The sequence below is a fragment of the Acomys russatus genome, chromosome 15 (genome assembly GCF_903995435.1).
Source record: "Acomys russatus chromosome 15, mAcoRus1.1, whole genome shotgun sequence".
Lineage (NCBI taxonomy): Eukaryota > Metazoa > Chordata > Mammalia > Rodentia > Muridae > Acomys > Acomys russatus.
In genome coordinates, this window is record NC_067151.1 from 59048915 (window position 1) to 59074165 (window position 25251).

Below are 25251 nucleotides of genomic sequence, written 5' to 3' on the forward strand. Positions count from 1 at the left end.
TTCTGTAAGCATAATTATCATGGCCCATTTAATAGCTACTAGTTAAAAGTTCTTATCAGTAATTGAGGTAGTTGAATATTAATTTTGTTCTCTTTGGAAGTTCCCCCCTCCTCCTCCTCCTCACCAAATGACTTTTGCCTGTGTTTCCAAAAAATGGCAGACAGAATTGATTTGTTTTCTGTGTGGTCAGGTCGACCTAGAAAAGTATGAAAATTAACTTAGAAGTGGGTAGGGAGGACTGTTTATGTTTTTAAAATATTTGTATGGCAGTTCTGCGCTTAACAGCGGTTAGTAATTTTATCATGTTCTGCATTTCCATCAAGCCAGAAAGTGTTTTTTTGGGGGGGGCGGGGGGGTTGTTGTTGTTGTTGTGTTTTTTGTTTTTTGTTTGTTTTGTTTTGTTTTTTTACTTTAAGCTAATTCAGGTTTTGAGAAGAGAATAAACATAAAAACAGATAATATATTCACAATCATTTAAATATATAAAATCTATTTGTTGCCTGTCTCCCACCCCCTCAGCTAAGATGAAGTATGAATTAATGAAATTTTAACTCCCCAAACCCAAGGTATAGTCTTTGGGATAGACTATTTAACAAATAAACTAAAACAGTCATTGATATATGTATTGAGAACTAATTATTAGCTAGACACTATTCAAAACTAACCTTGTAGATTGGATACATTATTATCCCATTATACAAATACGGAAAATGAGACCAAGATGGAGACTTAGGCCAGTTAGCAGCAAAACTAGGATTTTAACACAGAACAGTTGCCATCGAGTCCACACACCATTTTACCGTACCGTGAACACAGTGTTAGTTAGTGGGTACGGCCTCTATTTGCTTTGGTCATCCTATGCCAAGATTGTTTACTGTAAGGGAGCCAGGTTTCACTTGGGGTTCTGCGGAGTTGTCTAATGTCAAACCACTTAAGGAATTCAGAGAAATCAAGAATTCAAGCTGTGGTCTATTTAGAGTGATAGGTCCCCTTATGAAATACATCCTTAAATTCACTTCCCACGGCCTATGGCTACACTACTGGGAATCTGTGCCTCACAAGCCCTGGGAGCTGTGGAGCTGTGGAGAAGTGATGCTATTCGACCCAACTTTGCAAGGCTTCCTCCTTGTGCTCTGTGTCTTTGCTCTTGGTAGCCCAAGGCCCCAGGCAATCTCCTTCTCCACCCTTTGTGTGCGTGTCCTAGAGATTGTCTGACAAGTGCTCACCAGCCAACCTTTACCAAGGCAGGAACAGAACCCCTTGGCCCTGGGGCCCTGATTAAAAAACAAACAAACAAACAACAACAACAAAATCATAAAATCAGACTACTGAGGGAAACAGGAAGTGGTTGGGCTTTGAGCAGACAGACACTGGCTGCCAGGGAGACTACAAGGCAAATGGAAACCAACAGGAAAGCCCGTCAGAGAGCTTCTAAGAGTCCATGAGGCCGCACTGACCCCTTGCAGTCCTGTGGGCTCAACTTCACCTCCTAAGAGCTTTAGTGCCCAGGAGAAACGGAGACCTGCTTGATAGCTCGCTCACCTTCTGAAGAATTTTCACTTTAGCCCACGTGCCAAAGCCTAAGTGATCAGCAGCAGGTGAGAGTCTGGGGCCGTGAATAATTCTCTTACGGTTTACATTTAAGCTGTCTGTGCCTCATGGAATTGCCAATGAAGACATTGTCTCCCAAAGCCCCACGGAACTCTCTTGTAAGGTAAAGTCAAGCTCTTTCTTTACTGACTGATTTAAAAAAAGAAAAAAAACCTGCCCTCTGTTCCTGCTATTACTCGTTATTAAATGCTTTAGGCTCCAAAGATTAAAATGTGGGAAAGTAATAATGTTTTATTAAATAATAATTGCTTCAAAGAGCGGTGTTGTGCTTTACAGCGAGGGGACGTCCTTGTGATCCTGAAGCAGGCAGAAAATAATTACTTGGAATGCCAGCGGGGAGAAGGCACTGGCAGAGTCCACCCGTCCCAGATGAAGATCGTCACCCCGCTTGACGAGCGCCCGAGAAGCCAACCTAACGTAAGGAGTGGCTATTGTGCGCCTTCGTGTCATGCATGACAGCACCTCCATAGAACTATTAATTATATCCTCCCTCCCCGGCTTTCTTTTATTAGCAGCATTATTTTAACCAAGGTGGAAATAAAAGTAGCAGTTTGCTCCAATTTTGTAACAAATGATTCTAATCATGTTGGCCCAGAGACTACAGGGTGATCTGCCGTCTTCGTGTCCTGGTGGCTTGTGGGAGCTAGGTCACTCACGGATTTCCAGCTGAGAAAGCTCCTTACTCCTTTAAATAGTGTGAGCCTGTTTATCGAGTACCAGAGGTTGTTTTTATAGCAGAAGGAATCAATTATTTTAAAAGGAATCCTGGGCCGGGCGTGGTGGCGCACGATGCCTTTAATCCCAGCACTCGGGGAGGCAGAGGCAGGGGGATAGCTGTGAGTTCTAGGCTAGCCAGGTCTGCAAAGCCAGTTCCAGGACAGCCAGGGAACTTGGAGAGACTCTGCCTCAGAAGACAAAACAAATAAGACAAAAGCAAATATAATCTAAGAGGTGGTGGGTGCTCTCCTGTAATTCCAGCAAGCAGGGTCAGGAATCCAAGCTCACCTTGGATGAATGGCCGTGGGGTGGGTCAAGGCCAGCCTCAGTAACAGGAGACCTTAGGGGGAGGGGGAGGGGGGCTGTGGGGTGGGTCAAGGCCAGCCTCAGTGACAGGAGACCCTAGGGGGAGAGGGAGGGGGCTGTGGGGGTGGGTCAAGGCCAGCCTCAGTGACAGGAGACCCTAGGGGGAGAGGGAGGGGGAGGGGGCTGTGGGGGTGGGTCAAGGCCAGCCTCAGTGACAGGAGACCCTAGGGGGAGGGGGTAGGTGGCTTCTTGTAAACCTATAAACCTCATTTCTCTGATTTAATAAATTCGTTAAATAATGAAGTGTCTCAAGTCACAATTTAAGCCTGACGAGTTTGTGGAGCCCGATGCGGTGATTCCTGACGATGGTTTATGTAGCACAGCTCAGGGTCAGAAGCTAGGCAGCTGTCCGACTTCTGAGCGACACCCTCAGCTCTGGCTGTGTTTTTGGAAGACTTTAGCTTACCCAGCTAAGTTTTCAGTATCTGTTACTCAAGATAACATATGAAAAAATACAGCCCAGCAATCACTCAAGGAAAGAATTTAGTTTGTTACTCATCCTAGACTTCATCGTCTAGTCTAATTCCTTCTTCTTGGAAGGCAGTTTATCTTTTGAAGCTTTTCTAAGAAACTGAAAATTCTCATTTTAGGGAGATGATATGTCTTCAGCTAGTGCATCTGGCATGTGAAAACTCTAACTAGTTCACACAGGAAAAATTCTCTTACCCATTTTTCTCTGTTTGGGTCCAGCATCATCCATCTGTTGTAGCCGCCCTTCCTCTCTCAGAGCGTGCCGTTGGTGATGACAGGAGTTACAGTGCCCAAAAAAAAAAAAAAAAAAAATTCTATCCTTTTACATATAATTTTAAAGCTAAAGTTAAAAGCATAACAGTCCAAAGCCCCTCCACTTTAAACATCTCCTCTTAGTCGCGGCTGTGGATTTGAAGAGAAATGGCATGCAGGGGTCAATGCATTGTCCCTATTGGTAACCTTGTGTTTGTACGGATTGTTGCCAGTGTTTGAGAAGAAAGCTTGCGTAGCCCACCAGCCCAGCCCTCGCCTAGTGTGCGCCAGTGCCCGGTCAAGACCACCGAAAGCAGGGAAGGAGGAGGCCCAACGAGGCACACCTTCCCCTACCTGCTCAACGGAAGACACTAAATGTACCGATCATGGTTGAATCCCAAGGGCTGGTCACAGAGAAAAGGAAGGGTTATCCCCGAGTGTGTGGCTTCACTTTGCCTTCTGTTGTGGTTTTTCATATGGGAAGAAAGTAGAGCGACACCCAGCGGAGTTGTTTTTAGAATTGACATATTGTACGGAAACCCAAAAAAGGTAAATCCATAAGGACAGGAAGTAGATTGGTGTTTGCTTAGGGCCGAGGGGAGGGTGGATGAGGAGTAGTTGCCAGACAGTAGGTGTTAATCGCACTGGGTGAGAAGAAGACCACTACCACAATTTTCTGAGCCAATTTTGAAGCAAGCTTTAATTAACACTGGCCAGGATGATGGGCTCTGGCCAAGTCCATCCCAGGGATTCCCAGAGAACGGCACCAAATTACACGAGTCAGAGGCTTATAAAGGAGAAACCCACAAGGCTACATACTTCCCAGCTTCCGCCAATCAGGGGCAAACATGTCCTGATGTACTTCCTGCCTGCGTACCACCCACCTGTGTGTGACCAAGCCCATCCAGTGCTGTTGGGACAACCAACCTTGTTTACAGCAGTGAGAACATTTGGCTTATTATCTTACATGAGCGACAGCCCCCAGCATTCCAGGAAGTTACTGCCCTTGGGCAAGTGGGGCTTACAGGTTAGAGGCAGTTTTGATGTCTTAAGCAAGTCTTAAAACTTAAAACATAACGTAAGCCCTCACACAGGTTCTGTGGGGAAGCGGGGAGGAATCATAAAAATGCTCAACAGACTTTAATGATAGTTGCACAATTCTGTGCATTTCTAAACCCACACATGTTCTAAATGGATAAATTTTGTTTTGTGGGAATTGTATCTAAGACATTTAACAAGTTAAACAAGCTAATGCTAATGCATGGAAGGCACTTTGACAGTGACTGTCAAATGAGCCATGGCATTAGCTATTGTTGTTTGGTTGGTTGGTTTTGGTTTATCGAGACAGGGTTTCTCTGTGTAACAGCTCTGGCTGCCCTGGAACTAGCTCTGTAGTCCAGGCTGGCCTCGAACCCACGGAGATCCGCCTGCCTCTGCCTCCCAAGTGCTGTGGTTAAAAGTGTGTGCCACTACCGCCCAGCTGGTATTAGCTATTCTTCTCATTATAATATCTCTTTAGCTGTGATGTAGAAAGACCTTTGAAGTATTTTTAGGTTTACGTATCAGATATGCACCCTGGTGGCAGAGTCTGGGTTGTACTGCCCCCTTGTGGACAGCCCTGTCAAGCCTGTTCCTCCTGGTGAGTCTCATTGCTCATCATTAAAGGCTTGAAAAAGGACACTCACTGTCTTGACCTTCTTGGGCTTCCGTTTATTTAGATTGTTGGTCCACTTGGAGACTCATGTCCATGTTAGATTTAAGGTAGATCTCTGACTTGCCTGTTTCCAAGTCAATGGCCATCAGCCTAATACCGTTCCTTTTCTTACAGATGTAAATCAGGAACAGATAAAAAATCACACGCAGGCATAATCCATCACACAAATGGCCATTTGAAAGCCACTGGAGGCCTACAGCAGCTCACGATTACCAAAACCCCCGTGTTGCTCATTATTTAGACAAAGGCAGCCAGCAGAGCTAAGAAGATGTTCGTCTTGCCTTAGTAAGCCCATATAAAAAGCTGCACCAACCATTACTGCCACAACCTGAGTTACAGTTCTGCTTTACCTGTATCAAGAAGAGACAGTTTGCCCCTGGGGTGCATTGTGGTTAAAAGAGCAGGAGGATTCGAGAAAGATCTGACAGAAAGGCTGCTGGGTGGGAGGAGGGGGCCATTCCCCACAGTACACTGTGATCAAGGCAGTGCACTAGGACAGAGATGAGGTCTCCCTAAGAGGTCAGGGGTCACTGAAAAAGTGCAAAAGTCCAGCTCCATTTATTCCATACATTTGGTAGTGCTGAAAGATTTTAAGTAACATCTCCCAAGGGTCGCGGACGGAGCAAGGTGTCCCAGCACCACCAAAGAAAGTAAAGCAACATCCTTTAAACTGGATTTGATGGTGGTGATGATGGTGTCATTGATAAGCCTGCTTCTTCATATAAAGATGCTGAGAACCCAGGCGTGGTGACATATGTCCATGATCCTAACCCTGGAGGATGCTGAGGCAGGAGCATCATGAGTTTGAAACCATGCTAGTCTATATAGGGAGTTCCAGGCCTGCCTGGAGATATAGCAAGAACCTGTCTCAAGAAACAAAGTAAGCAGAGAGCAGTGGAGCACACTTGTAATTCCTGTGCTAGGATTACAGATAGAGGCAGAGATAGGTGGGTCTCTGTGAGCTCGATGCCAGCCTGGCCTACAAAGCGAGTCCCGGACAGCCAAGGCTGCGTGGAGAAACCCTGTCTCAGAAAAAAAAAGAAACAAATAAAATAAGCAGAGCATGGTGCACAGGTCTTTGGTCCTAGCAGAGGCAGGAGGATCTCTACGAGTTTGAGGCCAGCCTGATCCACATAGCAGTAACAGAAGAAGGGGGGGGGGGCAGGGTAGGAAGAAAGAAAGTAAAACCAAAGAGAAGAGCAACCGCTCATCAGTACTGAAGTGGCCCTCTTCAGCCTCACCTCCTGTAGCTAATCCAGGCCACTGTTCACCTAGCTGAAGAATACTGCCTTCTGTTTGCTAATTTACTTAGAATTGCTGTTGGGTAAGACACTTGGATTAAATAGAAAGGCCGGGCAGGCATGGGAAATAACGCTGCTTTCAAACCCGAGAATGTATTCAGTTAAGTGGTAATAAATGAACTGGTTGTACTTTGGTGAATTACACTTTTGTGGGAAGTCATTAGCTCCTTTCATTATTACAAAGAGCGAGAACACAAATACAGGACTTCATTCTCTTCCGTCAGAATGGGCTTAGCTGTGAGAGCCCCGTCCTTAAGGTTTAAGGACAAGGAAGGGGGAGAGAGGACCATCGAAAGGCAAAGCGGCCAAATCCCGCAACTCTGAGGCAGGATAAGTGCTGCGGTGTTTCGTTTTTATTTCCTTTAAAGTTTTCGACGTTAAACAGTTCTGTCTTGTTTTAGTTTCTTCCTTTAAATCAAAATGCTTGATAGGGCTGGAAAGATGGCTTCTGGGTTAAAAAACTTACCACTGCTTTGTAGAGGACGCAGGTTCAGTTCTGAGCAACTGCAGTTCCAGGGGGAACTGATGCTGCCTCCTGGTCGCTGTAGGTGCCGGCCACTTGTATGGCGCACAGACATACATGCAGGCAGAACACCCGCAGCATAAAATAAGTGAATCTTTGAAAAGAAATCCTTAGCGGTATGCAGTTGAAATGTATTTCTGTCCCCACTGGCAAGAACACATTGTTTTTTGAGGTGATAAGGATTCCTTGACGAGATCACTTGTGTGGTTGGCATCTAGCTTTCGTGGTGCAGTCCTTTTGGGGGGGACTCTAACGAAAACAAACAAACAAAAACATGATGTCAGAGTGAAGAATGAAGCCAGCGTCTGTCGTGCGCACACCACTCACAGCTCTGTTTCCCCCCCCCCCAAGGATTCAGGCCACGCTCAGAAGCCTGTTGACAGTGGCACGCCTCACGCTCTGGTTCTCCATGATTTCTCAGCAGGTAAAGGCAGAAAGAATAAATTGGTGGAGCCCTGGGCTGCCCTCTCCAATCCTTTCTTCCTCATTTTGCCCTAAGAATTCTAGCCTGCAGATACCGTCTTAGCAGGAAGCTTAGCTGAAAACCTGGCCTTGAAAAGGATGGGGGTGGGGGGGGGGGGCAATTCCCCCACTCAAAGAAAACTAGGAACTGCTTACCAGTTCCAAGCTTGAGCTTGGTGATGAAGGTTTAGCTCAAAATACCATTGTTTGGGGGCTCAGGCTAGAACGTTGACTTGCTTAGCGTTGAAATTAAGTTAATTCTAATTTAATAAGTAAAGTGGGTTTTTAAAAAAATGTATAATATGTGCCTCACCCACCACTTACCTATGAGACCACAGTATTGCTTTTTTTGTTGTTTTGTTTTGGTTTTTTGTTTGTTTTTTTGAGACAGAGTTTCTCTGTGTAGCCTTGGCTGTTCTTGACTTGCTTTGTAGACCAGGCTGGCCTTGAACTCACAGTGATCCACCTGCCGCTACCTCCCAAATGCTGGGATTAAAGGCATGGGCCACGGCCGCCCGGCCTACAGTATTGCATTTTTGTAATCACTTTAAGTTATCCTTCATAGCCAAGGCTATGAGTGTTTTTTTTTTTAAACTATTTACAACTTATTTATATATACTTGGCAGATTGATTTTTATTTTAGTGTAGATAAATTCCCTTCCTAAAGAGCTGTAGTACTCCCCTAGTTAATATTTGAGGTTGGAATGGCTTTCAAGGGTGACTGGGAATAATGGTAAATGGATCATGCTGTGTCTATAAAGGCCCTTCCGTGTTGAATGTGTTTTCAGCAGGAGACTTGTGTTGGCACAGTAGGAATCACTGGGCAGCACAATGGTGGCTTTAAAATCTGTTTCCTTTTGTAGCTATATCTAATCGGACCTTAGAAAAGAGAACCTCTAATATCAATTTTTTTTAAACATAAAATTGTATGAGAAAATTAATCTGATCAGTATAATCTAGTCTGTCTCCAAATCAGCAGAATACACTGCCTCTGTGGACAGAGCTAAATGCTACTTTGTTCTCCGCTTTAATGGCATGTGCAGCTGGGGCGATTCATCGTGTGTCACCAATTCTGTGTTACAGAAGAAGCTGACGATCTGCGTCTCACATCTGGAGAGATTGTTTATCTTCTTGAAAAAATAGATGCCGAGTGGTACAGAGGGAAATGTAGAAACCAGACTGGCGTATTTCCTGCCAATCACGTCAAAGTCATTGTAAGCGGGTTTTGTTTATTTCACTTGGCCACACGTTCAGTTCAGTGAGACTGGGAGACAGGAACGAGTAACCAGAGGCCTACAGCCTTGAGTTCCCCATCTCTGTCTTCGCATCATCGTTTGGCATCTTAAAAATAGTTATTTCCCCCACACAGACCGGCTGTGTCAGCAGTCAGCCATGGAGGAGAAAGGGCTCACAGGCTCTACCTCCACCGCTGACCTATCAGTTATTGACAGAGTCCAGGAAAGCGGGAGTCATTATCTTCAGTTGTGTGCCCACTGCTGGGCCCACCGCACCCCAGTAGGGCAGTATCAGTTGGTAGACCGTCAATCCCTGGAGGGTTCTTAAGCACTTCTGTTAGTTCTTTGAGACATTTAGTGAACATAAGTTAAGTGCTCCTGGACCGTCCTCAAGGGATGTTCTTTAGGGTTGCGGTGCCATGTCAGCTTGAGGATGCTAAGACACTTTTACTGGAGGTAGTGGTCCATTCGTGATTGTTCACATAATTATGTTTTCAAGTCCGATCAGAGAAAATTATACTGAAACATCAAATTTGTATAGCCACTAGTAACTTAACTTGTGAACACATTCCAGTAGGTTGAAGGCCTTTATGCTAAGCCTGGGTAGCTGTGAAACATAGGGACAAAACAAGATTGCTCCTTGAATTCTTGTATTAATAGGAAAAATATGACTCACTCCCCGATATGTGAAATATCAATAAAGCTAACCTAAAAGTTAACAGCATATTTTGAAGGAAAAAAAAAAACAATAATTTTCCATTACATTAGAAACTTTAAGACCTAAGCATAACGGAAAATCTGTATTTTTCAAGTAGAAAAGAGTTTGAGCCTCTTAGACTGTGAGATGTAGGTCTTAAAAATTGCCCAGTATAGATGTGGCCTGCTTCTTCAGAGAGCTCCAGTCACATGCCCTAAATTAATATTAAGAGTAATGTTAGCTTTAGCAACCCTCTTCATTTTTCTTCTGCTCAGTGCAACGGTGCTTTAAAAAGCACAATTACCTCGCTGAAATCAATCACAGCCATCTGGCCACATTACTGGTATAAATGTTATTCCTAAGCCCACAAGTTTAAAAAATTGTTTTAAAACATCAGACTTAAAGAATTTATCAAAAAGGGCACTGATCTAATATAGACCTCCCAGCCTTAAGTAGTTTTCAACTGCGTGCTTATGGCCAAGAATTTTACTCCAGCCTGTATCTACTATTTACCTTGTAAGTAAGCAGCCAGATGAAGTGTCTGGCACTCAGTGGACACCCGTTCGGTACAGATTGCTTCCTTTTTGCCCTGTTTATATGAAGGGGAAAAGTTCTCCTCAGTTCATGGAGAGAATCCACAAATATGAGCAAATGCCTCATTTGGGGTCCAGGGAAGTGTTGCAGCATCCTGCCCTTCATTTGCACAGGGCGACAGCGTCATGTATGACCCGACAGCTGATGATGTCATAAGCTCCTCAGGGACAGATACTGTGCTCATGGCGGCATACAAGGCCAGAGATGGCTGACCGCTCAAGGAGGGCTAGCTACATCAGTAGCTGTCCCCACCCCCACCCCTTGCAGATGGTGTCTCACTACGTTAGCCCAGGCTAGCCTCCCCTGCCTCTTCCTGCCTGGGTGCCCTGTGTGCTGGTGTCATGGAGAATGTCACTCATCCAGCTGAATCCGTGCTTTTTTTCCCCCCCAAAAAACACCAATTTGGTTTTCTTAGTGTTTAGCAACTGTCCTTCCAATACATACAACAGGTTGTACCACAGTTTAATTTCAGTCACCCATTTTCTAATTATTTAATGTTAAATTTATTTTAACCAAAGTATGAAAAAAAAAAAAGAAGAAGCAAGTATTACTATAATTTTGTCTTTGCCAGGTTGATATACCAGAAGGAAGAAGTGGAAAAAGAGAATCATTTTCATCTCACTGTGCTAAGTAAGTTTTTTTTTTCATGTTCTTTTGTACAAAATAAAAAGGAGTTGTCACTGAAGAATTTCTAAGATTAATCCTTCCCAATACTTGATTACACAGATTCTCAATCTCTTTAATTCTGAGGAAATGTTATTTGCATGAAACGTGACAGGGAGAGGCTGGACACATGGCTCACTGGTCAGGATGCATCCTGCTCCTGCAGAGGACCCAGGTTCAATTCCAAGCACCAGTAACTCAAATTCCAGGGGATCTGGTGCCCTCTGCTGGCCTCTACGTGTGTTGCATGCATTTTCCCCCCTCTTTAAAAAAGAAAAGAGGCTGAAGAAATGGTTCAGCAATTAAGAGCAACTTGCTGCCCTTGCAGAGGACCTGGGTTCGATTCTAGCACCCACATGTGGCTCACAACCATCTGTGCTTCCAGCTCCAGGGGATTCTATGCTTCTGACTTCTGTAGGCACCAAGCATACAAGTGGTACACATATATACTTCAGGCAAAACACATACATGAGGATAAGCATGATTTACTTTATAATTAAGTAACTTAAATTTTTTTTGATAAGTATGATTTACTTTATAATTAAGTAACTTAAATTTTTTTTTAATTTTTTTTTAAAGAAAGACAGCTGGGCATGGTGGCGCACGCCTTTAATCTCAGCACTTGGGAGGCAGAGGCAGGCGGATCTCTGTAAGTTCAAGGCCAGGGCAGCCAGGGCTGCTACATAGAGAAACGGAGGCATGGGTCTGGAGAGATGGCTCAGCAGTTAAGAGCACTGTCTGCTCTTCCAGAGTTCTTGAGTTCAATTGTGATCTAATGTTTCTTCAGGCCTTCAGGTGTACATGCAAATAGACCACTCATATACAATAAGTAAATGTTTTTGGTTTTTCGAGACAGGGTCTCTCTGTTAGCCTAGGCTGGCCTTGAACTCACACCTGCCTCTGCCTCCCGAGTGCTGGGATTAAAGTCATGTGCCACCACACCCGGCTACAAATAACTTTTTTAAAAAATTGTCCAAGTAGAAATCTCCCATGAATTATAATTAGCAAAAATTTAAGTGTCATTTATATTTATTATGAATCAGAAAGCAAACATGACTGAGAGCATAATATGCCCTTGGTTTTACATTTATTATAGAAAATAATAAAACATGCTGGGTGTGGTGGTGCATGCCTTTAATCCCAGCACTCAGGAGCCAGAAGCTGGTGGATCCCTGTGAGCTGAAGGCCAGTCTGGTCTACAAAGTGAGTCCAGGACAGCCAAAGTTACACAGAGAAATCCTGTCTCAAGGGGGAAAAAAATATGAGTTATAAAAAGAAAAGAAAAAAAGAAACACATTGCTGGGCAGTGGTGGCACAGGCCTTTAATTCCAGCACTCAGGAAGCAGAGGCAGGTGGATCACTGTGAGTTCAAGGCCAACCTGGAAAAAAGAAAGAAAAAAAACCCACTTTTTTTTGTTGTTTTGTTTTTTGAGACAAGGTTTCTCTGTGTAGCCTTGGCTGTCCTGGACTCACTTTGTAGACCAGGCTGGCCTCGAACTCACAGCAATCCACTTGCCTCTGCCTCCCGACTGCTGGGATTAAAGGTGTGCGCCACCACGCCCGGCTCGTAAACCCACACATTTTAAAAAAAAAAAAAAAATGTAGCAGGCTGGTAGAAGCCAGCTGTTGCAGCCTCTCCCACACTGGGGCAGCCTCGTATCACTCTGGTTAAACTTGCACTGACCTGGCCTCAGCCTGCACAGAGGCAGTTCTGTCATCAGTGAGGTTATAGTGTGGCTTTCTGGTGTTTATTAGCAGCTGTTTTGGAAACTGCCACTGTTTCCCTCATAGAAAATCTTTCTATCTTATGTGAAGCCTACAAAAACAGCAGATGGAGCCAGGGCCCAGCTGAGAGTTCCAATCCCAGCCCGGAAAGCGAGACAGTGTATGTCAGTGGACAGTCTGTGTTGTTGTGTTTCTAGGGACTAGGTAATGGGGAGGGAAGAGTTAAGCTACAGGGTCTCCCTGTGTGTCCCTGTGTTCCTGAGACCTTTCCAGGGATTTATATGCCTTTTATGCCTCATTGTAACTCCTGTGTGATTTAAAGCCCTGCCACCATGCAGCTTTATACTCTAGCTAAATGAGCAAATTAGTACAATTCAGTACCTGCTGAGGACTGTAAACCTGTCTGTGGATAGGTCAGACATAAGGAGATGTTCCCAGGGGACAGGAGAAAATTAATGCAAAGGTTATCACAAATAAGAAAACTCTCGGGGCCACAGCATCGAGTCATCGGATTGCACTTCCGGTCCCGACTCTGCTCTGAGTACAGATACCACAAGGGCAGGTTGAATTTCAGTGGGCTTGATGGCCATTGATCCACTGACCCGACTTAAATCAGAATTCGATTGCAGCAAGGGCCAGCCTCTCCTTTACAGGAGGCTGTTTTCTCTTTAGATCTCTGCTGTTGAAACTTCCTTTCTGAGGGCTCAAATCAAAGGTTTAGTATTAAATCAGACCTTCTACAGACCAAGTTTCATTTCTGCTTGCATCTTATCTTTAGTCAAAATTGCAGGTCACTGAAGGGTTGTTCTGAGTCTCGGGAATGTACTCTTTTTTAATTTTTTTATATTATTTTATTTTATTTTATTTTTCTGAGACAAGGTTTCTCTGTGTAGCCTTGGCTGTCCTGGACTTGCTTTGTAGACCAGGCTGGCCTCAAACTCACCAGCGATCCACCTGCCTCTGCCTCCCAAATGCTGGGATTAAAGGCATGGGCTACCACGCCCAGCTTATTTTTTGGCTTTTCAAGACAGAGTTTCTGTGTGTAGTCCTGGCTGTTCTGGAACTCACTCCATAGATCAGGCTGGCCTCGAACTCAGAGATCACCTGCCTCGGTCTCCCAAGCATTGGAATTAAAGATGTACACTGCCACCAGCTGGCTGAATGCAGCTTCTTAAAGGTGACACACAGATCTTGCAGAGCAACAGGATTGATGAATGAGTGTCTTGCGATGCCAGGTTTCTGTTTCCTTTGACCCAACTTGTCTGGCTCATTTATGCCCTCAGCTCGCTGGTGGGTTCAGTACATAGTAGGCATCCCCTCTGCCTGGCAGATGCCCCTTGCCTACTGTCCTCGTTCTGAAACAAGGCATTTGATGCTGTGCCCCGAGAGTCTCAGGGGGAGCACCCCCCCATCCCAGCATTTCTGCGGTTGAAAGGGTTTAGACAGGCCACAGATTGCTTTGGCGTGACGACACAGACACACGGAGCCTGGGGAGATTCCGTAATTACGTAAAAGCCGATCTGAAAGGCAGGTGTGCAGTGTAGACTAACCAGCCGGCTACTGATCCGGAAGGCTGCTTGAAGTCTCTGGCCTTGCATGTGAAAAGCGTCACCATCTAGAAAGGACCGCAGTTGGCTTTCCTTTCAATTCTGTCCCTAAGCCACGCTTCCAGCACAACTGCTGTCCAGCAGTAACTTTAGGAAGGCTTTTCAACTTTCATCCAGTCTTTCAATAAATACGCTGCTTCCCATGGAACAAGGTATGCTTATTCTATTGGGAAAAAAAACCTTCCACGAAAAAGAGTAAGCTGCGGTCCTTGCGTAGCCCATCGCTGTGTTCCTCTCCGTTCAGAGGCCCACGGTGTGTTGCTCGCTTCGAGTATATTGGCGACCAGAAGGATGAGTTGAGCTTCTCAGAGGGAGAAGTCATCGTTCTTAAGGAGTACGTGAATGAGGAGTGGGCACGAGGAGAGATTCGAGACCGAACTGGCATCTTCCCCCTTAACTTCGTGGAACTTGCTGAGGACCACCCCACGCCCGGTGCAGGTATTCTAAGTGAGTATGGCGAGAAGGGTGCTTGCTGTGTCGTTGCCTAACGCAGAGGAGCCGGTGATAAGTAACGCTTAGGACGCCTGCTACGCCGCCATACTGGGGAGGAGCCCTTAGGACGCCTGCTACGCCGCCATACTGCGGAAGGTAGTAGGAGGGCTTACTTTGAGTGGTAATTTGTGTGGGAAACTGGGTTTATGTATTGTTTTGGGTGATTAGTAATGGCTATAGACGAGAAATGACAAAGACTTAGGTTTTGGTTTTGTTTCTGTTTTGGTTTATTTGGTTTTGGTTTGGTTTGGTTTGGGGTTTTTTTTGTTTGTTTGGTTGGTTGGTTTTTTTTTTTTTTTTTTTTTGTTTGGTTTGGTTTGATTTTTGGTTTTTCGAGACAGGGTTATCTCTCTGTAACAGTCCTGGCTATCCTGGACTCACTTTTGTAGACCAGGCTGGCCTCGAACTCACAGCAATCTGCCTGCCTCTGCCTCCCAAGTGCTGGGATTAAAGGCGTGTGCCGCCGCCACCGGCTGACAAACACTTTTAAATAGTGGGTTGTACAGTTACTAATGAGTCCTGGTTTACAGTTAAAATAAACAATCCCCGGGAGGCTGACCCTTAAAGGGACTGGTCTGGCATCCCAGTCTCCGCTCTCACACCGCCTAACAATTTCCCTCTAACACTATGTGGCCTTTTCATCTGACTTTTTTTTTTTCTTCCTTTTAACGTAGGCACAAAAGCACCGCCAAAGACCAAAAATGAAGACCCTGGCGCAAATTCTCAGGTAGGCTGCTTGAGTGAACAGACTGATGTGACAGCCACACGTGTAAACCTTGGGAGAACGGGTGCTCTGTCTCTCAAGAGGAAATGGTATAGCACCACTGTGTAGTACAGCAAGTACGTTAGATGGTGGACATAACACTGCACATGATATCCACGGAAAGACGTGCAGACCCTGGTAGAAAGTGAGGAAGCGGGCACCGTGTACCACTTGCTCTCCCCTTCTTCTCCCTCCCAATTAGTCCCCACTTCTGTTTTCATGTCACATGTATTCCATCCCATTACCCTCTTCTGTGTGGAGACGGGTGTTAAGTTAGGGTCTTGTGTAGCCCAGGCTGGCCTTGAACTCCTTATAGCATCCTGCCTCTACCTCCCAAGTGCTGATAAGTATGTACTGCCATGCCTCGTTGCTTGGCTGGCCTCAAATAGATGGCTATCCCCCTGCCTCAGCTTCCTAAGTGCTGAGATTACAGGTGTGAGCCACTAAACCTAGCAGGTAAGGAGGCCTTACGTTCTTTTGTTTTTTAGTACAATAGTTACTGAGAAGGGAAGGGATGCCAGGCCCTGTGGGATATGTTCTCTCGGTGTCCTGCCATTTCTCACAGCAACCCTTTAAACAGAACCGAATACCTCAGAGAAGCCTAGTGTGGCACATAGCCAGGAAATAGCAAAGCAGGGTCTGGAACCCTGGCCTGCTTAGCTGCAAAGCCTTTGTCTGCTAGAGGTGCTGAAAAACAGAGTTCTCACCAACTCGGAAGAGCCGTCTGTGCACAGGGCAGAACCTTCTTCTAATGGCCTGGAGGGGGTTTAAAGACATGGCCTTGCAAGCTGGGCACGGTGACAGGGGCCTGTGATCTCAGCACTCAGGGAGGCATAAGCAGGCGGATTTCTTCCCGTTCAAGGCTAGCCTGGTCTACAAAGCGAGTTCAGGGTAGCCAAGGCTACACAGAGAAACACTTGTGAAACTTAATAGTAACATAAAGTATTAGGTAATATGAAGAAAACTTCTGGTTTTAAACTCTTACAACCCCTTGCCTTTTAAAAATACATATATTAATCTATTTATTTGTGTTTATATGTTTATATACATGTGTGTTTATATGTGACTACCCTTGGAGGCCAGAAAAGGGTGTTAAATACCCTTGAGTTGGAGTTACAGGTGGTTGTGGATGTGAGCTTCCTGACACGGGTCCTTGGGAACTGAACTCTGATCCTCTGGAAGAACAGCTTATGCCCTTAACCACTGAGCCATCCCAGCAGCCCCCATGGCCCCTTACCTCTTGTTCCTCATCATCTCTGAAGCCTTGAGAAGTACTGTTTGGGATAAACCCCCGCGTTCCTCACCAGACACCTTCTGTGTAACAGGATAGCAGCCCTTCTGAGGAATGGTGCAAAGCGCTTCACAGTTTCACAGCAGAGACCAGCGAGGACTTATCCTTCAAGCGAGGAGACCGGATCCTGATCCTTGAGCGGCTAGACTCTGACTGGTTCCGGGGCAGACTGCAGGACAGGGAGGGCATCTTCCCAGCAGTGTTTGTACAGCCCTGCCCAGGTATGACAGCTGCGAGTGGGACCTACCAAGTTTCTTATGTACATCTGGAAGATATGATTAATAAAGGCATCCCTACACTACCATGTCAGGGTTATATGGCGGGGGGCAGGGAGATAAAGGTATCATTAGGTAGTTGTTGGAGGTTGGTCTGATGTATTTTGATGCTAATTACTGCTTGTTGTCTTTTAATGTACCCCAGATCTTGCTGTGTAACCTTGCCTACAAACTTACTCCTGTTTGACCAATAAAAAGCCTGTAACGCCTTGGGCAGGCAAATGGGATGGGTGTGGCTAAGGTTCTTGGGCTTTTGGAGGCAGAGAGAATCTTGGGAGAGGAAGACACGGGATGGAGGAAGGAGGAGGAGGAGAAGAATCACCATGGGATAGGAATAGAGCCATGTGGCCCAGAGGAGGAATTCTGAAGTTCCTCATGGAACGAGATAGAGAGCATTAGCAAGTATTTAGGGATTCCGGAGGGGAGGTAGCCCAAATTAGAAGCAGATGGAATGGGATGGAGACCGGGAGTTATTGGAGGGTAGCTCAGGAAGTAACATCTGCCTTGCCCCGCGTAAAGGCTTATTCTAAAATACATCAGGTGTCTGTGTTTTCATTGATCATTAGTGGGTTAGAAAAATACCGCCATAATAATAATTAGCCTAATAATTAGGCCACACTTCTAAATGAGCGAGTAGTGGCTGACTTTCTCTAACAAATAGGCTTTGTACAATTTTTTTCCTGCTAAGTTAAGTAAATTCAGGACTACTCAAAAATTTAGAGCCTGACCAGGTGGGTTCTTACTGTTTGCGGCTTGTGTGATTGTCTTCCTGCATAATTGAGATTCTTGTATGTTTGCAGCTGAGGCAAAAAGTACGGCTGCCGCAACACTGCAGGAGAGGAAGGCCAAAGCCCTGTATGATTTTCTTGGGGAGAACGAGGATGAACTCTCTTTCAAGGTCAGAATACATATCTTTTTATACCTCACTAACACTGCACATTTTGCAATGTTCACGTGAATGGAATATTGATCATTACTTAGGAATGAAGAGCTCTCAGACCCTAATTGTAAGGGAAGAGAGTGGACAGAACTGGGTGTGGTAACACAGTCCTAGATTTCCAGCCCTTAGGAGGCAGAGGCAGGAGGATCATGTATTTGAGGCTAGCTTGAGCCTCTAGTGAGGCCTTGTCAAAAGCAGGTGAGGAGGAGGTTTCTTTCCTTTTTTTTTTTTTAAGATTTATTTATTAAATATGTTTACAGTGTTTTGCCTGCATGTACACCTTCTTGCCAGAAGAGGGCAATAGATCTCATTATAGATGGCTGTGAGCCACCCTGTGGTTGCTGGGAATTGAACTCAGGACATTTGGAAAAGCAGCCAGTGCTCTTAACCTCTGAGCCATCTCTCCAGCCCGCGACAAGGTTTTTCTGTGTAGCCTTGGCTGTCCTGAACTCTCTCTGTAAACCAGGCTGGCCTCAAACTCAGAGAGATCCATCTGCCTCTGCCTCTGCCTCTTGGAGTGCTGGGATTAAAGCCATCCGCCACCACGGCTGGCAAATAATTTTTTTCTTAAAAGAAACCAAAATATAACCCTTACCTTATTGAAAAAGTGCCTCTTATTTTCTCAAAGACGGAAAGGAAATATGTTTCTGCCACACCATGATCGGGGTGTCCAGGCAGTGCTTTGGGGCTGCTCTGTAGGAAAGAGACTGATGCAGAGGTCACTGCTGCCAAACACCTGAGACACAGCGGTGACGTCTTTGTCTTTGAATGCTCTTGGAGCAACTGGAGAAGATGAGACCTAAAACAGGGCACTGCCCGAACAGCAGATTCTTCATCTGTAAAACAAGGAAATTTAGTGCTGGGGACATAGCTCAGTGGGCAGAGCACTTGCTGTACCATGTGAGGACCAGGGATTCAGTTGCTCAGTACCCATGTAAATGACAGGAAGTCATGGCAGTCTGGTGAGGACAGGGGCCCCAAAGCAAGCTGGCCAGCTATCCTAGCTGGGTTAGTGAGGTCTGGGTGCGAGGAAGAGACCTTTCCTCTGTCACATAAGGTGGAGGATGATTGAGGAAGGCACTTGTCATCAACCTCTGGCTCCCGTGTGTTCATACACATATGCACTTCTGCACACGTGAGCCCACACACAGAAACACACACACGCATGCACGCCACACAAAATAAATATGAAAATGTCCTTCCCTAAAATGAGAATGCTAATGGTACTCACCTCTGGAAATGTCGTTCCTCAAGGTCTTTTTTGTAAGGAACAGATTAGGACAAAGCACACAGGAAGCATATGGCTCACTCTTTCACCTATCGTCTTTACGTAAGCATGACGTCAGTGTGTCCCTCTTAGACTGCCCTCATGAGTAGCAAGGCCACGCTCTCTGCCCCTCTCCATTGCCTTGCCTTCTCATTCTCCACAGTGGACTACACTACCCCTCGGTCACCCAGACCAGGACCTGCCACATAGTAGGCGTCCTGCAAATGCTTGTTTGATGAAAATATGCATGTTTGCGAGTATATATAGCTGATACTGTTGTTGTTGGTTTTTTGGTTTTTTGTTTTTTTTTTAATGTGATTTTGACACTGGAGCATAAGCCATAAACAGGGAACTCAGCACACAGCACGGCTGAGAGTGGCGGGGCAGGGGTGGGGATGGGGGTGGGGGAGAGAATCGAGTTTACTTTGAGAAAAAGAGGCCTGCAAGCAAATGCCATCATTAGGTATATATCATCTGCGCGGTTTATCATTTAAACCTCTCAGCAAATCAAGATAAATGAGCTATATAAAGAGAGGATTATCCACGCCGCTCCAGGTAGGCTGCGCTCTGTGCTTACACCCTGCAGAAGCCAGTAATTATTCCTAACTCTGTCTGTCTTCTTCCAGGCTGGAGATGTAATAACGGGGCTGGAGCCCGTAGATGATGACTGGATGAGTGGAGAACTAGTGGGAAGATCTGGAATCTTCCCCAAAAGCTACGTCCAGTTTCTGCAAGCCAGCTGAAGGTGAAGCCCGGCTGCTCCTTGGCACGAGAACTCACTTGAACCTTCACTTTGACTATCAGATATTTTGCACTATTTTTGTAATGGAAAGAGAAGTATCTAAGATGTCCATGGTACACTAGGATTTCTGAGAGCAGAAAACTTGTAGGCTTTATAGCCTAGCTTCATTCGTAGTGGAAAGGTGTACGTGGAAACCACCATGAGTGAGGAAGCCAGCAAGGAAATGTTAGCGGGGGGGGGTGGGGGGGGTGGGAGGGGGGGGGGGGGGCGGCGGCGCCAGGCAGTGCCCACTTCCCCCGGGAAAGCATCTGGTGCCGGCTGGCAGCAGCAGTCAGGAGGCTGACTTCCTCGCACACCTGTTCCATCCACACACAGAACTAACCATGCTTCTTCATTTTCTACTGTAGTTTAAAAAGAGGGCGTTTGACATTCTACATGCTGTAACTATCAGGACATGGATGGTGATCTGAATTTCGTTTTTGATATTCAAATTAATTCTAACAGCTTCAGCACAGTAGTCTTAGTCCCAGGGCAAATTCTTGCTTCCGGACAGAAAGCTCAGTAACTAGCGGAACATTTACATGCAGCTGGGGGGATCAGTTCAGCTTTCCCCAAATGCCCCTTGTGTTTCCCAGCATTCCCCTATCTGTCCAGGGACTTGAAGGGGTCAAAATAACCAGAACCACCCCTGAGATGCCTTGCTAACTCAACTAACTGACTCTCCCATGGACTTGCCACACTTAGCTCCACCTCGGTGTATACTGTATGTTAACAGGGTTATTATAAAGCACATTTTCTGCATCTGCAATCATTCCTTTGACAAGTACTGGTACCCAAGGGGAAACTCGTTTTCTTTGCCTTACCCCAGTAGTACATAAAAGCCGTGTCTTGTTATAGTAGCACATTATGAATAGTGGGTAGTATCTTAGACGGCAGAGCAAACGATAAGATGAAAAACAGGACCAAGCCCCCAGAGCTCATTCCTCCTTAAAATAATCAAAAGCAAAAATAATTTAAGGAGGCTGGCACAGTCCCCTCCACCACCACCTCCACCATTTCCAGCCCATCTCTGCATAGTTATTGGAGTAAACACAAGACCGCCTCCTGTTGTCCGAGGTCACACGTTCTGAGCTTAAAAGGGGGTTCTCGCGTGACTGAATCAATTACAGTTTACAAACTAAAGCCAGATGGATTGAAGACAGTCTCCCTCACGGATCAGTGGGCTAGCATTTCACTGGGAACGGGGAACACTTCCCAGCAAGGTTCGCGGCTCTCTTCTGTTTTCGAGGAGAGTTCCATATGCCGGACTGCTTCTTGGTTTCTGTTGTTTCCCCCACTGTCCAAAAGCTGGGCGGCTAGTGGTGACCTGAGTGTGTGGCTTCTCTATGGAAGTAATATTTACTTTGTCTTTGACTCAGTTTCCTACCCCTGGCATGTGATCGCATTTGATTTTGGAATTTAGAACCTGGGGGTTTCTCCTACACATGTTTGGGGTTAAGAATGTATACAGAGAATTCTTGTACGTTTTTGCTCGAAAAGGTTTTATGAGAATGGGATGACTTAAAGTGTTGTTCAAACTCAATCGTCATTTGCAGTAAGCCATATACAAGAGCAAGAAAAAGGGGTCAAGGGTGTGGAGTGGGGCATGGAGTATGTCTTTGCCTGTGGGATTTCAACATTTAATAGTAAAGATTCTGAAAAACCTATCTTTATTGAAGAAGAAGAAGAAGAAGAAGAAGAAGAAGAAGAAGAAGAAGAAGAAGAAGAAGAAGAAGAAGAAGAAGAAGAAGAAGAAGAAGAAGAAGAAGAAGAAAAATCCCTCTTAAATATTGGCCTTCTGTATGCAGAACAATAAGTCAATAGTTGTGTATCTACTTGACACTATAATAAACTGAACTGAGCTTTTCCAGTCCTTATCTCAGGCTTCGGATGTAGATAGTATCTTCCTTATCCTTGTATCTTCTCATGGGCCGGGAGGCGGCTCTTCGCTAGGCGGGTTTGGTGGACAGACCGGTAGACAACTTTCACAGGGGACGACAGCACTGTCTTGAGTCTACTCAATGCCTTTGCTCTTTTTTTTGACAGAAGTATATAATGGGACAAATTCACTTTTTGTCATCTCACTCTGCTGTGCTCTGTTTGGCTTGCTATCTATTTCTCTCTCAACTAATAGAAAGCAAAACGCAGCTGTGGGGTTTCCGTAGGTACTTTCTCACTATGTGTATATTGATTGAAGTCAAGGCAAAACTCAACAATGTTCAAAGAAAAATTATTAGATTTGGAGAACATTTAATAAGAGGTAAATGGGAATTGGGTTATTATGTTTGTTTCCATTTTTTAGGTGAAGGCTTTGATATTTTTCATCTTTGTCAGAAGCTTCTCACAGCTGTGATGAAATACCTGATTATAAACAAGTTAAAGGAGAAAATATTTGTTTGGCCTGGTTACAGAATTTTCAGTCCAAGGTCATATGGCGTCATCGCCTTAGACATGAGGCAAACCAAAACACTACGGTGGGGACATTTTCAACATCTAGCGTCTATGCAAGTGAAAAGAGGCAGAAAAGGGAGAGGAAAATAGAGAACCAGGAAGGAAAAAAAAGGGAGGGGGCCAGGCAGAAGATACACGAAGAAATGCTTCCAATAGCCTTCCTCTGTCTCCTAACACCCTGCTCAGCTGTGGACTCTTCATGGCCTGATCGTGACCTGGTCACATCTCAGTAGTGCCTCTAGATAGAGAACAAACCCTTCACACATGAGCCTTCTGTGGGCACCTCACACCCAAACCGTACATCACTCAAGCCTCTTGAAATACTCGGGTTTTTCTTTGTTTAGGTTAGAAGTGGAGAAGCCATGTTTAATACATCGTCCTTTGTCTTTGTTTTTGCAGTGCAGGGCATTAAACCCAGGCTTGTGTATTCCAGGCAAGCACTGTACGACTGAGCTACATTCCTTCAGCCCAATATATTATCCTTCAAACCCTGAAAGATAAAGTGTTCCCTTAGAGGCCCTTGTGTACGCTGCTGTAGGAAGAACGTAACTTCTTTCGTTGCTCTTGGAAATCAGACTGTAACATTTACAAGAGAGAACATTAGTGTACATTAGAACGGGCATGTTTAAAAGATACTTGTAGGACTGTAAGGCAGTTTCCCTAACGTCACTGGATTTTGGGTTTTTTGGGGTGTTTTGGTTTTTTGTTTGTTTGTTTCCGGTTGGTTGGGTTTTTTTAGGTTTTGTTTTTGTTTTTTGATGTTTGTTTGTTTTATTTGGGACAGAGTTTCTCTTATAGCCCTGCCTGTCCTGGACTCAGTTTGTAGACCAGGCTGGCCTTGAACTCACAGAGATCTGCTTGCCTCTGCCTCCTGAGTTCTGGGACTAAAGGCATGCACCACCATGCCCAGCTTGTATTTAGTTTCTTAAACTTGGGCACATAAACCTGAGAAAACAGCGATGGATATATGATCAGTTACAAGGGATTATTTTCACTTTGGTATGACCATTAATGTTTTCTTTTAATTAATGTCAGATGCACATAGGCCATAAGATTTATGATTTAGCGCTGCTCTGAATGTCATTGAATTTATAAGCTGATTATTTTTTTTCAGCTTTTCAGAAATCTCACTTCAGAACTAATGGGAAATCATTTTATACCTGTACTTTTTACTTCACTGTGTGGAACAAAATCCATAGCCTCGCCTGGAACACTGCTACCATCTAGGGGCCTCTCCTTTCATTACAAGCTCTTCTTTTTCTACAAGTGGGGGACCAGAGAGCTCAACAAGAAGGTTAAAGGGATTAAAGGCGTGCGCCACCATGCCCGGCTGTTTTGGTATTTTCTTAGCCTAGAAAAGTTACAACAGTTTGTACAACTCATTGGAAAGAATTCCTGGAGCCGGGCACTGTGGCACATGCCTATAACCCCAGCATTTGGGAGGTACAGACAGGGAGGTCAGGAGTTGAAGGTTGCTTGGCTACCTAGTGAATTCAATGCTAGCCTGGGCTCCATGGCACTGCCCCGGGCAGTGATTCTCAACCTTCCTAATGCTGTGACCCTGTTCCTCCTGTTGTGACCCCCATCCATAAAATTATTTTGTTGCTACTCCATAACTGTAATTATGCTGCCGATATGAATTATAAATATCTGATATGCAACCCACGGGGGTCGTGACCCCCAGGTTGAGAACCACTGGTCTAGGCCAGTTTGTAGACACTGTATACCAGGGTTAGAAACTCAAACTGTGGGCTCATCCACTAATGGACAGTTCCTTCCTCTGTGACTGCCTGTAACTTCAGGTGTGTAGTGTTTGTAAGGCTGAGAAACAACAAGCTATCTCCAACCTGCATGTCAGATAAGAGAAAAACAAGATGAGTCTGGGGAACATTCTGGGTGACTTTGAATGATTATATTTCATAATTGTATATACAGTAGGGATTGTTTATTTATCTTGTCTACTCCAAGTTGGTTAATAATTCACTGGCATTTCTTCAGAAGCAATTATTCAAACTCATAATTCAGAAATATTTTACCTACTGGTTGTCTACTTCTCAAAAATTAAGCTCCAATCTTTTTGTTGTTTGTAGCAGAGTCTCCCTGTGTCTCTCAGGCTGAGCTAACTGTGATCACCCTGCTTGAGCCTCTTAAACTTTAGAATTAGTCATGTCCCATGTCTGCTTAACCAACAATCTAAATTATCATCCTTTTTTCTTTCTTTCTTTCTTTCTTTCTTTCTTTCTTTCTTTCTTTCTTTCTTTTTTGAGACAGGGTTTCTCTGTGTTCGCCTTGGCTGTCCTGGACTCGTTTTGTAGACCAAGCTGACCTCGAACTCACAGAGATCCACCTGCCTCTGCCTCCAGGGTGCTGGGATTAAAGGTATGTGCCACAACATATTGTTTCTTTATATATTTTAATTTTCCTTTATTTGTTTCTGTTTTTGTTTTTCAAGACAGGGTTCAGGGTTTCTCTGTGTAACAGCCTTGGCTGTCCTGGACTCCCTTTGTAGACCAGTGCTGGGACTAAAGGTGTGCACCACCACACCTGGCTTTGCTTTAATTTTCTTAAGAAGACTAAAGGCCAGGTATGGTGACCCATGCCTCTAATCCCAGCAGAAGCAGGTGGATCTGTGAGTTAGAGGTGAGCCTGGTCTACACAAAGGGAGTTCCAGGACAGCCAAGGCTACATAGAGAAACACTGTCTGGAAAAACAAAACAAACAGGAAGGAAGGAAGAGAGAAGCAGACAGACAGACAGACAGACCTGACAAGACACACCTGTTCTCAGCTACTTGTGGGGTCTGGGGTGGCAAGGTCACTTCAGCCCAAGTGAGTTTAAACTCGAACTTGAATCTGAAGCCAACTTGGATAATATAATGAAACGTCATATCTAGATAATTACAGGTCAGGCACAGTGGCATGCGCCCTAATCCTAGCACTTGGTAGGTAGAGGCAAGAGGAGCCAGAGTTCGGGCTATCCTTCCATACCTAGTTAGTGAAAGCCTACAGGAGACCATCTCATAAGACAAAACAACTCAGTCTACATGTATTCCTC

General features: G+C 45.0%; 1 protein-coding gene across 1 annotated transcript in view; it reads left to right on the top strand.

Annotated features, from left to right (window-relative positions):
• Window positions 1–19932, top strand: part of Sh3d19 (SH3 domain containing 19) — a 104475-nt gene extending 84543 nt beyond the window's left edge. Inside the window, exons 12-21 of the mRNA XM_051157394.1 lie at window positions 1646–1714; window positions 1888–2028; window positions 7307–7379; window positions 8501–8631; window positions 10515–10573; window positions 14183–14385; window positions 15105–15157; window positions 16519–16705; window positions 17560–17657; window positions 19593–19932. Of these exons, the coding sequence (XP_051013351.1) occupies window positions 1646–1714; window positions 1888–2028; window positions 7307–7379; window positions 8501–8631; window positions 10515–10573; window positions 14183–14385; window positions 15105–15157; window positions 16519–16705; window positions 17560–17657; window positions 19593–19709 (1131 nt within the window). The 3' untranslated portion in view covers window positions 19710–19932. The remainder of the gene's footprint in view (window positions 1–1645; window positions 1715–1887; window positions 2029–7306; window positions 7380–8500; window positions 8632–10514; window positions 10574–14182; window positions 14386–15104; window positions 15158–16518; window positions 16706–17559; window positions 17658–19592) is intronic.
• Window positions 19933–25251: the final 5319 nt, after the last annotated feature.